The sequence below is a fragment of the Conger conger genome, chromosome 3, assembly GCF_963514075.1.
Source record: "Conger conger chromosome 3, fConCon1.1, whole genome shotgun sequence".
In the NCBI taxonomy this organism is placed as follows: Eukaryota; Metazoa; Chordata; class Actinopteri; order Anguilliformes; family Congridae; genus Conger; species Conger conger.
This window is the reverse complement of record NC_083762.1, coordinates 70,242,584-70,255,123: the sequence shown is the minus strand read 5'-3', so window position 1 is coordinate 70,255,123 and position 12,540 is coordinate 70,242,584. Positions and strand designations below refer to the sequence as shown.

The 12,540-nt window shown below is 44.4% G+C and overlaps 1 protein-coding gene across 6 annotated transcripts in view; it reads left to right on the top strand.

The window, feature by feature from the left end:
* Positions 1-12,540, top strand: part of LOC133123926 (latent-transforming growth factor beta-binding protein 3-like) — a 46,973-nt gene that overhangs the window by 9,844 nt on the left and 24,589 nt on the right. For 5 of the 6 annotated variants that reach the window (XM_061234654.1, XM_061234653.1, XM_061234652.1 and 2 more), the window contains exons 2-4: positions 8,226-8,486; positions 9,673-9,836; positions 11,341-11,446. In XM_061234654.1, the coding sequence (XP_061090638.1) occupies positions 8,226-8,486; positions 9,673-9,836; positions 11,341-11,446 (531 nt within the window). The remainder of the gene's footprint in view (positions 1-8,225; positions 8,487-9,672; positions 9,837-11,340; positions 11,447-12,540) is intronic. The other variant, XM_061234651.1, reaches the window with a different exon arrangement.

The window sequence follows — 12,540 nt, the reverse complement described above, 5'->3', positions numbered from 1 at the left end:
ACCCCCCGTCTCATGTTATTAGTTAAATGTGATTGTTTGACATTGATGCCTTGTGGCCTATGATCTCCTGAGGGTTTGTATGGGTTCTGCTTTCCTCAGCATAGACACACCTGCCTCCACTGCTGCCTCTACCCTGAGTTATGGGTTTATAGTGTTAATATTTGCCTCAACAAGCCTTTTTTAAAAGGGAAAGCTCAGTGAATCTCATACATAAGGCAGCGCTGTTTTAGATTAATCCAAAATGGCCTCTCTGTCGCTCTCTTGTTGTCACAGTGGGTGGAGGGAAATTGCACTCCTGCCTCACCCTGTTATGCCAAAAAAGTATTTCCTATTCCATCACAATCCCCTGCCCAAAAAAGGCCCTTTCAGTCCTGTCCTATATTTCAGAACCCATCCTCTTATTGAAAAGTAAAGCATGGGTGTTTTTATTTAATGTATTACCTCAGGCATAATGTCTCTGGAGTGTATAACAGTCATATGCTTGTAATTTATTTAACATGAAATAGCCACTCTGGAAACTGTGCGATTCTTATCACTTTGAAGGCCCAACAAATGTTAACTGTCCTGCTGGTTATGCACATCCAAATTAGGCTTGATTTATGCTCTGAGTGCAGCAACTAAAAGCGCTTTCTGTTCCTGTGCAATAAATGACATTATAATGAAAACATTTCAGTGCTGCGAGGTTAAACTCACCCTTGGCCTTTCCGGGCTGCTGAGTTTTAAATAACTCCCTTTGTCATCCCCTCCCACAGAGTTTAATATTGTAGTGCTCCAGCCCAAAATTGATTTAATTACCCATACGGCAGGGGAATCCCGGCTTCTTTCGGCTCTCTAGTCCCAGCATAGTTACTGAGTGATGGAGGGGTCTGTGAGTGCAGGCTGCATTGGGCGGGCACTGTAGAGCTGATATGCTGGTGCAGTATCCATTTTAGGCCGTTGTATACGCTCCAAACAGATGCAGTTCAATCCTACAGTGATGTCAGCACCAGTGGGTTTCAGCATTTCGGCTAAGTATGTCTGGCTTGGGCTGAGGGGGCCCCAGGTTTAAAATATTCCTCCCTTCCTCCTTCCCTAAACTGCAGTTTAGAAGCCTGGTTATAGGAAGGTCATGGTTTATAAAACCTTAGTTTTATGGACTTTTGTACCGTTCAGTTGGATTAGTCAAGCTGGGCGAGGTAGTTGGCACAAAGACATACTGTGTAATCCTTGCACTTTTGTAAACAGCTTATGGTTGCTCTATAGGTATGAAATACAATTAGCCACAATGGTGTTCATCTCAGATTTTAAAGACAATGTTACTATATTTGTTGTGTCTCTGTGTTGGTCCACAATTATGTTTTATTAGTTATTCTGTTCCTGTTTCTTAGTTACTGTATAATATTTTATGTTGCTATCCGTGTAGACACAGATGCTGTGATCCTCCCACCGCAGCTGTTGACCTCCGTCATCCTCTCCTGACCATGCACAGCCATGCCGTAATAAAAGGGCTCTCTCCGTCATAGGGAGCCTTCAGATCTGCCCAGAAAAGCAACATTTAACCGACAACACAAGCATTCCATTGTCTCTTCATCAACTCAGATTGCCAAGTTACGTTTTTCGTTGCTGAGCTCTCCAAACTGTATTTGTGAAGAAAAAACATGACCTGTAGTTGTCAGTCAGAATTAAGGACAAGTGTTGTTGATTACCCGCCAGTCTCTGCCCAAATGAGATGATTACTTGTTGTTGGAAGCACTAGCTAGTACTGTTGAGAGCCAGGCAGATCTGTTTCATATTATGTGCAGGGTCCACATTTATATTGTTGAAAAAGCTGATTGCAGTGTGTGACACTGACCTCACTCTAAATAGATTTAATATCGATGTGATTGGTGTAGTTACTTGGCAGAGAGTCCCAGGTAAGAAGTTGATCTGTAGGCTCATAAGCGCCCCGGTAAGGACCTAAAAGTTGCCATTACAAATATTTGTATTTTTCCCAGCCAGAATGCACACATTTCTCATCTGGTGAGGAGCAGACTTCACCACTAACACTCTCTGTTTTCAGCAGTGTTGAATTCAGATCTCGTTATTAATTCTGAACTGGCCGCGATCAATAGTGTCCAAATGAGAAAGGATATTGTTTTTGGGAATGCTGTGAGCAAAACCGCATATTTTCGGAAGCGGAATGGGAATTCCAGGACGGGGTTATGGGAACGGGCGTGTTTGTGGAAGGTGGCACCACATAACCAGCCGTCTGCCCCAGAGCAGCGGAGCCCGGGCAGTGATGTCAGTGTCACTTCCTGTCAGACAGGACAGTGGGCGGCTGCAGCGGGAATTGAACCCGGTTGGGAAGGGAACTGTGGGCAGATGGAACGTCTCTCCCCCGCAGTCACAGGCTGAGGGCAGACTGCTTTCCCCAGGAAACACTGACACTGGATCTTCTGTTACAATGGGAAAGAAAGTGAAACATTCCCAGTTTTTTTTTTTTCCATGGGACATCTTCTCCTCCTGAAAGTGTGAGCTTATGATGCATGCATTCTGGGTAATTATTAAGTACACAAAACACAGTTTTTTGTTCATTCGGCCAGTTTCAAGGGAAAGTCCATCAGTTCAACGGGGCTGCATTTGGGTGTAGTGCAGAGTAAATCTGAAACAGGTCTGCGTTTCAACAAAGGGATTTAGGCTGTATGATTCCAGGCTTTTTCTAGAATTACACATTTCAAGTGCTGTCGGCAGAATTGCATCTGCCTTTGTATATCTGTTCTGTTTAGGTCTGTAAATGATATTATTCTGAAATGTTTTACAGTCTTATTTTAAGGGAGGTTGATAGTGAGGGTTAATGTTAAGAATTGAGTCGCATAAATAAGAGCATATCTATGTGCGCATGGAGTGTGTGATTTATACTGTCTGTTTCTCAGGATATGTGGAGAGCAAACTTGGGCACCACACTGTGCTCACAATCGTCTAATGTACAGAATGTTCCAGTGGTTGGATCTCAGACTGTGGGGCTATAGAAAATCTGTATGTTTTTATTAGAGTGATAAAAAAAAATAGTTTACTCATAAAAAAAACCCCCACCTTGACTCTGATGTGGCTGAACTGTCTCTGAATCCTTCATTAGTTCAGGAACTGGAGCTGGGAGGCTCGTAGGTTCCAGATGCGTGCGTGCTGCCCCCCCTCCCCCAGCTCGCCGTTAGCGCTGAAGACGTAAACAGCGCCTGGCAAGCCCAGGCGGCGGTCTGAGGCGCTGTGCGCACGCTGATGATAGTTATTATCCAATTCTGCCTAATTAAACTGCAGCGCAGGGGGGGAGAGGGACCACGGTGACAGGCCGGGTGGGCAGACAGCTCCCCGCGCCGTCGGTTCCCCAGTGGTGGCGAGACGTTCGGTTGGATCGACTCTGAAGGATCCCGGGCTCTCTGCGACGGCTCTCTGTAAAAAAACCGCCGCGCAGAAGAATGTGAAACTGGGCGCAAGGCTGTGGAACGCATTCCACAGGTGCACGGCGTGACGTGGTGTGGCTGTCTCTCGCTCCGGTGCAGGACGTCTGTGGAGGCTGCAGGTGTGAGGAGCCCGTGGGGGCGCAGTGTTACTGGAGGATTATCCGTGTAACTGTTGTAATTCCTTTGGAATTATATTCCATAATTCCCCCTTTCAGTGTTCACTCTGTTTCTCCAATGTGGTTGGAGAAACAGTACATCACAGTACCCCCCTGTAAACTACAGGTGAGGTAATAGATCTACATACAGTGCATACATATTTTGACTTTTTAGGGATGTAGGCAATGTCTTTTTCTTTACTTTAGTATGTTGAATGTTTTCAATTGAATGTCTGTATGTGTGTCTGTGTGTCTTTCAGTCAGTCAGTCAGTCAGTCTGTCTGTCTGTACATGGTAATGACACGGTACAGCAGTCTGGGTATGTGAACGGGCTGCTGAAGAATGGCAGGCATCCGATTCAGGAAAAGTCGTTTCTGCGAAATAAATGACAAGCACGCAAAACCTTTTCAACTTTTTTCCATTTTTACTGAGAACTGTGTTCATTCTCATTGTTCCAACCGTCACCTGTGAGTTGGATCTCCTGTCGCTGACAGATCTTTAAACATTAAGTTACAGCATTATGAGAAAAGGCCTATCACCACCCCATCACATACAGTATTGAAAACACTGTTGAGAAAATCCCTTCAAACAAACACTTTTCCTTCATAGATAGATAGATTATTGCATTTATATAGATAGCACTTTTCTAGACACCCAAAGCGCTTTACAGTGTTGAGAGGGAAACTCACTCAACCACCACCAATGTGTAGCATGGCTGCCATTTTGCGCCAGAACTCTCACCACACTCCAGCTGAGGTGGAGAGGGAGGGAACAATTTTTTCGCCAATTGAATCATCTTCTGCCCAGGTTTTTACAGCTCAGGGCACAGTCTTTGGAAAGAAGGCGGTGTCTTGCTTTGAAAATGCATGTGTTAGAAATAAATAATACTGGAAGCACATTGTGCATTTAAAATAATTAAAGGTCATTATGCATTGGCATTATCTTTTGGTTTTCTGATCTGAGATCATTTAGGCGATCAGAAAATGTATTCGATTAGTCTGTACTGTATGTGCAGCATACCAGGACTCTATATACAATATTATGGATATACTTTTCTATGTTTTTATTCTTTTTTTCACAACTACAGAGTGTTTACCTTCAACATATACCAGATTTACAAATACTATGATATCTGCCCTAATAGCATTCGGAACTGTAGTGAAAACTTGCCAGAGTGTGTTTGTCAAGTCAAAGTTTGGGCACAGTGTCGCTCCTTTGGAAACTCTGAGCTTGGTAACTGGTTATTGGTGTAACACAATTCATATTTAATAGAGGGTGCAGTATATTGTAGATTTATGTCTATATGCAGCTGCAGTAGGCAGGGTCCTAGTGGAGACGCACACTGTGCTGTTATTTTCCGTACAGATCCATAATGGCGGTCCCGGTGGGATTCGCCTGTCACTATTACAGCACCTGGACCAGTGCTTGGAGCAGAGCGCAGACATCTGCTTTCTGAGCTCGGCAAGACTTCGTAATCGTTTTGCTCAGGTTACAGAAATGCAGCTGCTGTCTAGATCAGCACTAATTATTTTCCAGCCTTGACGTGTGTGAGCTCCTCTATCTGTAAGCACAATAGGAGATGAATGGTGCTGACTGATATCCCTAGGAAAACAGTGACAATCTCCTGGTTCCATTTGTTTGGCTTGCTAAATGGTACTTATTTTTCAAATTATCATCTGCACATTTGTTCAATAAAAAACTTGTGTTGCGTTTTTGATCCAGCAGTTTCACAGGCTGAGCGTAGTCCTAGACTAAATTCCAGTTTGAAAAGGGATTTTTACATTCAAATCTCAATGTACTTACTATTTTAAAAAGTATTATATTGGAGGGTCATTTAATTGTCTAACTAGGCATAGTAGCTATCATGAAATGATGACCTACCAAGCCTTTGTCTATGAAACAAAACAAACTCAAACACCAACGCTGAATTTTTTCTGAAGGTTATGTGGCAAGCAGAAACGCTACGCTGTGACACACTACCTCTTTAAGGGGGTTGGGTCACACCAAGGCACACCCCCAATTCACGTCTCGCCCCTCTTCAAAAGCCTGACCAATCTTTTTTTCCTTTCTTTTCCTATTTTCTTTTCCTGTTCTGGATCTTTTCACACGTCAACTGACATTAAAAAGAAAGGAAATGAGAGATTACGCACTCCTTTCTCAGTCCAGTTGTGGATCTGAGGTATCTCTTTGATCGTGCCACATTTTAACTGCCCATACAGTATAAGAATGGCCTGAGCGTTTGGGGATTTCTCAGCGTTCTCTCGCTCCCACTCTCTCTGTATCTGAGTCTCATTCTAGCTTCCCTTCTCGTCCTCCATTTTATGTCTGTCTCCTCTTCTATTCCCGTTCTCCGTCCGCGTCTTTCTTGTCACTTGTCGCCGGTTACGGACATCCACACTGTTGTACTCCGCTCTGGATAAGGGCGTCTGCCAAATGCCTGTAATGTAATGTAATGTAATGTGTCACATTCTCCTGTCACATGCACTCTGTGAGTAATTACTTTCCGTCTCTCCTGCGGACTGCTAAGAGTGGAGAGAACAGCGCCCATCTTCTGGCCCGGAGCCATCGCTCTGTACAGCGGGCTCATGCAGAGTTCGCTCGGGCTGGCTTTGTTCACTCCGTCTCTCCGCGAGAGCCGATTGGCCTGCCACCTTTTCCGTCGCCCACAGCTGCTGCTGGGAGCCTCCAGACTGGAGCGTGATTGGCCCACTGCTGTGTGAAGCTGGGGTTTCCCGAACACTTATACAGGGGATCACAACATGAGCACTCAGCCACTTAATTCCGTTAATTACTGCCTGCGTTGAAGCAATACATCATGCAGTCTACTGCAGTTCCGACTTTCGGCTGTGGAAAGAAAGCTTGTAAATGGACAGCCCCCAATGAGATTTTTTATTTGCTCTATTTAGGCCGAGGTTGACACCCTGTAAGGCCTCAACTTTACAGGGCCACAACTGAACAATGACACATTTGTTTTCACTGTAACAGGTAGCCCTGTAATTAGGGATGCCAGTTATTGGCAGTACTGTTTAAAAGTTTAAATGGCAAGGATCTTGTAAAAGGCTTCTTTATGTCATAAACATTTCAGGTTTTTTCCAAAATGAATTTTCAAGACTTTTAAGTGCTGGCAATTTAGACAATTTACCCCGCCCCCCCCCTCCCTCCCATTCTGTTGTCTTTCTGTTTTTCAGCTTTTAAACTGCTAACTGCTGTTAATCCTCTGGTTTCTACACAGGCTGTTCATTTAACGTAGAGACTTTGATGTTGTTTTTGTTGTTTTTCATTCATTCCAAACTCATTGTAAAAACAAGTGTATGGAGTTACATATCAATCAGCTGTCATCGTTGTTGTACTGGTTCAGGTCTTAAAAACAGTTTTACAGAACTTTATTGGATGTTTATTTTCTTTCATAATATTGATAATATGGGTATTCATAGAAAGACTTCCAAAGGCTGCCAGACTGGGTGAAATTCTCTGCACTCCAGTGGGTGCTGGAAACCGGGCCTAATAAGGCTGTGAGTCTGGATGTCCGTATGGCTGCCAGGTCTGCAGGGAAATCAGAGCTGCTCACTCCACACTCTCATAGAGGATTACATAACCGTAGGGGCATAAACACAATCAGTGAGCACGTTCACAGTCAATCATTAGAGAAAAAGCTGAATTCACATTTTCTGTCTGTACACTAGCATGCTAGAAGAGAGGGGATGAGATGAGTTTTGTCCTGAAGGGTTGACCCTCAGGGAGGGGTACCCTGGAGTGCTTCATTCTCACTGTCACTGTAACAAAGCAGGAATAGGTTGTGTTTTGTGAAAATGAATAGATGTCTTTCTGTGCTGATTTTAGCTCACAATTTGATGGAATGGCTTCAGTGCTAAATGGGGTAGGCGCATGTTAGACAGTCTTGAGACTCAGACAGAAGCATTGTCGGTTTCGGTCTTTCCACAGGATATGGTATGTGGACATTATGGACAAAGAAATGATTATCCCTTAATTAAAAGCCTACAGAATACCGCCTATTCCTTTTACCTTCATTCTTGTGTAAAGAGGGCTTCCTAGAGATTTCCTCCTAAACAGATCGGGGGAAGTTTTCAGGAATATCTCAGCATGGGGTCTCAGACCACAGTGCTGTTTTTCTTCTGTGGAATTGAAGAAACATAATAATAATAATAATGTGATATTTAGCTGATGCTTTTATCTAACTTCAATTTGATTAGACTAAGGGGAGAATTTCAGGGGGAGAATTACTATTTGCAGTCCTTGATGTACAATAGGAGAAGAAGGATCTGTGAGGGATATGGTAATAAGGTAAATAATCCAGGTTTGGGGCTTTGTCGTATGACGTGTGTGAAGCCAGAACTGAATTTTGTGTGTTCACATCCGGTCGGTGTACATAAATTAGCGTAAATAAGGAAATGAGAATCCGTGGTCATTGCAGCTCGGCTGTTTCTGTGGGAAACCCTAAATAGGCCTCACTTGGCAGATGAGATGCCTGCCATCCATACAATGGTAAAGATACAAATTTATAATGGGATCTCTCTCTCTCTGTCTCTCTCTCCCCCCTCTCTCTCTCCCCCTCTCTCCCTCCCTCTCTCTCTACCCCTCTCTCTCTCTCTCTCTCTCCCTCCCTCTCTCCCTCTCTCCCCCTCTCTGTACGCAGTCGTGTGTCCTCTCACGTGTATGAATGGGGGTGTGTGCAACTCGCACAGTCACTGTCTGTGCCCCCCCGGCTTCACTGGTCGGCTGTGCCAGTTCCCCCTGCGCCAGGTGACCTGGGTCCAGGGCGCCAAGGGCAACACGCAGCCCGTGGTGGGCCTGGAGACGCGGAGCCCCCGGGACCAGCCGGCGGCCGGCCGACAGATGACCCAGTCCGTTTTCACCGTACCCCTGACGCAAGGAGGTGGGCACCACTCCTCAGAAGGTACCCCACGCTCGCCACGGGAGTGTTTGGAAATAATCCGGGGGGAAAAAACACTCCCCCACACTCACAGCACGTATTGGAGAGAGTGTAGCTATTAGAGAGAATGGAAAGTCATTAGAAAATGTTTCCGATAGTTCTGGTACCGTTTTCTGAAATTGTCTTTTTCGTCTGCCATGCCCAGGACTGTGGGATGCATAATGACTTGGGTCAGACTTTGTTTTTACGGAAAAGTTTCCATGCTAATTGCAGACAGAGCCCATCTGTTGTAGCCGACAGTGTAATTAGCTGTTTATATAATTCAGTGAATAGGTTGTACTCTTCTCAGTTATTACAAACAGAGATAATTTGCAAAAGTTCAGGCAACATGGAGTGCCAGTTTATACTTAATTAATCACTCCCTAAGTGTTTTGAATTATTAAAAGGTTAATGGAACTCTCTAATTACACCCTTTAATCTGAGAGATACACACCATCTGTTTCACTGCCCTTTTCACACAGACACGTATTATACTGCTTTTTCTAGAGGTGAAGAAAAATTCATATTTCAAATGCTTGTAACACATGGCACGAAGCAGTAATCATCTGTGCTGGTAATTAGTATCTGTGATTTAGAGTGCTTGGTTGGCAGCTATATTGCTTGTAATTACAGGTGCGTTGGAAAACAAGGTCACGATTGGTCACAGTCACACGGCTCAATTCCAGACCTGGGTGAAATGCGTAATTGTTTTGGATTCAAATACTTTTCTATGCTTTAGTGAGCTTGTCTGGTGTGTTGTAATCTATGAAATACTCTCAAAAAGTGCAAGCTCTGCCTTCTGGTTCTCTTGGTTGGCTCAGTTGCTTCACGCATGATCAATCGAGCACAGAAAAATATTTGAATCCCAGGTCTGGTGTGGAGTGTGACAGACATGAACATTTTGTTGGTTGGCTGTCAGATAATTAAGGGAACCCTGGTGTAAAATCCAGCTATGACCAGTTTGATATACGAGCTACCAGCCGTTGAGCTGGTCAAACCATGTTGAGTATGGAGCTGGTCTAACTGGTCAACCAGCTACCAACTGTTTCAAAACCTAGCTTGAGCTGTTTTTTTCAGCAGAGAATAAAAGGACTTTACTCATCCTGGCTGAATATCTAAGTATGGAGAGATGGTTTCAGCATTTTCAGTTCCCCTCGCTCTCTGTCTCCAGTGCAGTATAATGTCCGTGTCCACCATGCCGCGGACACCTCTGTTGTCATCCACCCCATGGACAAATCAGAAGCCAAGCCTCCAAACAAGACACCTCCGCGTCTCCTGCCACAGACCCACAAGCCACGGGGGCGGTGCTTCCAGGAGACCACGCCCAAGCAGGCTGTGAGTGCAGAGGAAGTCAATCCGACCGTCTAAGTAAAGGTTTCTATGGTAACACACACAAGTGCCTGTGCAAGGATTTTTCTAGAATCTTTTTTTTTTTTCTCTCTCTTTTTTTGTGAATAGTCCTCGTCTTCCTTTTATGGTTTACTTAGAACTGAAATTTTTTTATGGTAGGATCTCTCATGAAATTGTATTTATTAGTCTGATCCACACAAAATTAGGATGTCTGAAGAGACTCAGGGGAGCCGTGATGCAATGCGAAGAGGTGGGTCTTCAGTCTGAGTAGGAGGGCTTTCTGACTGCAGTGGTAAGCTCATTCCAAAACCAGAGGGCCAGAGCACGCAGGAGACCTGTACTGGAAATGCAGGCGGGGGGGAGGGGGTGGGGCCAAGCACCCAGATGTAGCAGACTGGAGAGGTCTGGCCGGTGTGTAGGGTCTCCTGATGTATTGATATAATGGAGCGGCCCTTTAAGCTGCCTGACAGGCGAGCGCCTGGGTTCTGAACTGGACGCAAGCCGATACAGGCAGTCAGCGGCAGGACTAAGGGCTGGGTTGAGTCGGTGGTGACAAAGGGGCAGACTCTCCTGACGTTGTACAGGAAGAATCCACATGCCTGACATACCACCGTGACGTTCTGAGAGAGGGACAGTTTGTGGTCCAGTGGCACTCTTGAGATTCCTGCCGGATGAAGAGCCTGACACTGGGGTGCCGTTCAGGGTGAGATAGAGGTCAGCGTGGGGGTGGAGGGCCGGGGGGGGGGGGGGGGTATCAGCACGGGGGACTTGGCTGGGAAGTACAGCATCTACGCTTTAAACCTAGCTGAGTGTCGGGCCCTGGTTTCCCATCCAGTTTGAGATGCTGTTGGCAAGCTGAGATGTGCGCAGGGTCGAGTGTGACAGAGGGAGGGAAACTCATTTTCATGGAATTCCAATACTTTCTGGAACTCTCTTGGAAGAATGAGTTTTAAGTGAGTTACGTATACCATACCCTCTGTCCTGGTAACAGTTCCCAGTACATTTAAAAGGTGAATTTCATAGCAGTGAATTACAATTGCATCAGAAAATAAGTACTGTACATCAATTAATGGGTTTTAATTATTTGATATTAATACTAGTTATTTGTCCTTTTATGCCTGTAATGCTAACCATTTATTTCATTGCGTTATAATTTTTTATACTGTTTAAGTTGATGTTTTGTTTGAGCTTATTTGGTTGTGAGTTCATGTTTTATGGTATTTCATATTTTCTTTTCTTATTATCCTGAGAAATAATTTGATTGTTGTTGGGTGTTACTTTCAGGTCATTCTGCCTCGATGTTCCAACAAATTCCTATTCCTTGAATAGTGGCAACACACCGTTGTCTCATAAGCAGATGAATATTGGATCAAGGATGAATATTCGGTCATTCAGTCATACACCTGGTTGTATTATTAGTTTAGCATGTGTTAAAGGTCTCTGAAAATCAGGCCCTAAAAGTGCTAAAGATCAAATGTCCTTCTCTCAGTGTAGCAGTACCCCCCTCCCTGGACTGACCAATCAGGAGGATTGTTGCGGCAGCATAGGAAACTCCTGGGGTCAAAACAAATGCCACAAATGCCCTGAGCTACCATGTGAGTACCAGCCTGGTCCCTCCCCCTGCCCGACTCTTCTCCAACCAGATTCCTGTTTAAAATGTCATCTACCTGTCAGATGTTTCTTTGAGTTGACTCTTGTGCATGTTGGTCTGTAGAGAGGGACAGCTTCTTTTGGCTGTTTTCTCTTTGTTTTGGGATGCGATATTCATTTCCTGAATTCTAGTAGAATCCGAAACGTATCATTTCTAATGAACATTTACATTTTTAACCACCCACTCCAATGTGAAATCATTTTAAATGTACTTTAGATAATACACATATAATCCATGGAGGTCGTTTCATATTATTTCACCCTTTAATATACAGTATAGGCCAGTGGTTCCCAACCTTTTTTGGCTTGTGACCCCATTTTGACATCACAAATTTCTGGCGACCCCAGAGACTTGTTTTTTCTAGAATTAGTTCTTGATCATGTTTGTTATACTGTGTTGCAAATACACAGTAGCCAGATTAGTGCACAAAGTGACATTTTATTTTCCCTGATCAGGAAATACATGTAGAGTTAGATAATTGATTAAAAAATGTTTTTTAATCAATTACTACATATTTCAGGCGACCCCATTTGAATTCCGCGGGACCCCACGTGGGGTCGTGACCCCAAGGTTGAAAAACACTGGTATAGGCCATTGGTCTACTCTGGACTTTTGATGTCCGTTGGATAAAGTGCAATTCCCTTGGTATTGAAATTCGGTCTTTACCGAAGGTGGGATATGAATCTACTTCACTTTCAGAAACGCAGAAAAAGGTTTGAGCCAGCACTTCTGGGAGACTGGAAACTTGGCTTCAGACAGAGATAGTTTTTCCACTTTGTACTGTAGAGCTCCATTCCTGGGCTGTGAGTCAGGCAGTGCAGTCCGTCGGTGAGCTCAGTTGAAACGGACTTTATAATTGTCAATAAAATTGATCCTTCTCTGACTCAGGACGGTGAGTTCTCCTTCCTTATAGCCTCCGGGGCTATGGTCTGATTCTGACGGAGATGTGGAACGTATTAGCTCCTCATCGTGCCCTCTCTGTACTCCTCAGCATGTCGCTTTTCCCACATCGCTCTCTACAGCAATCCAAATACAGTG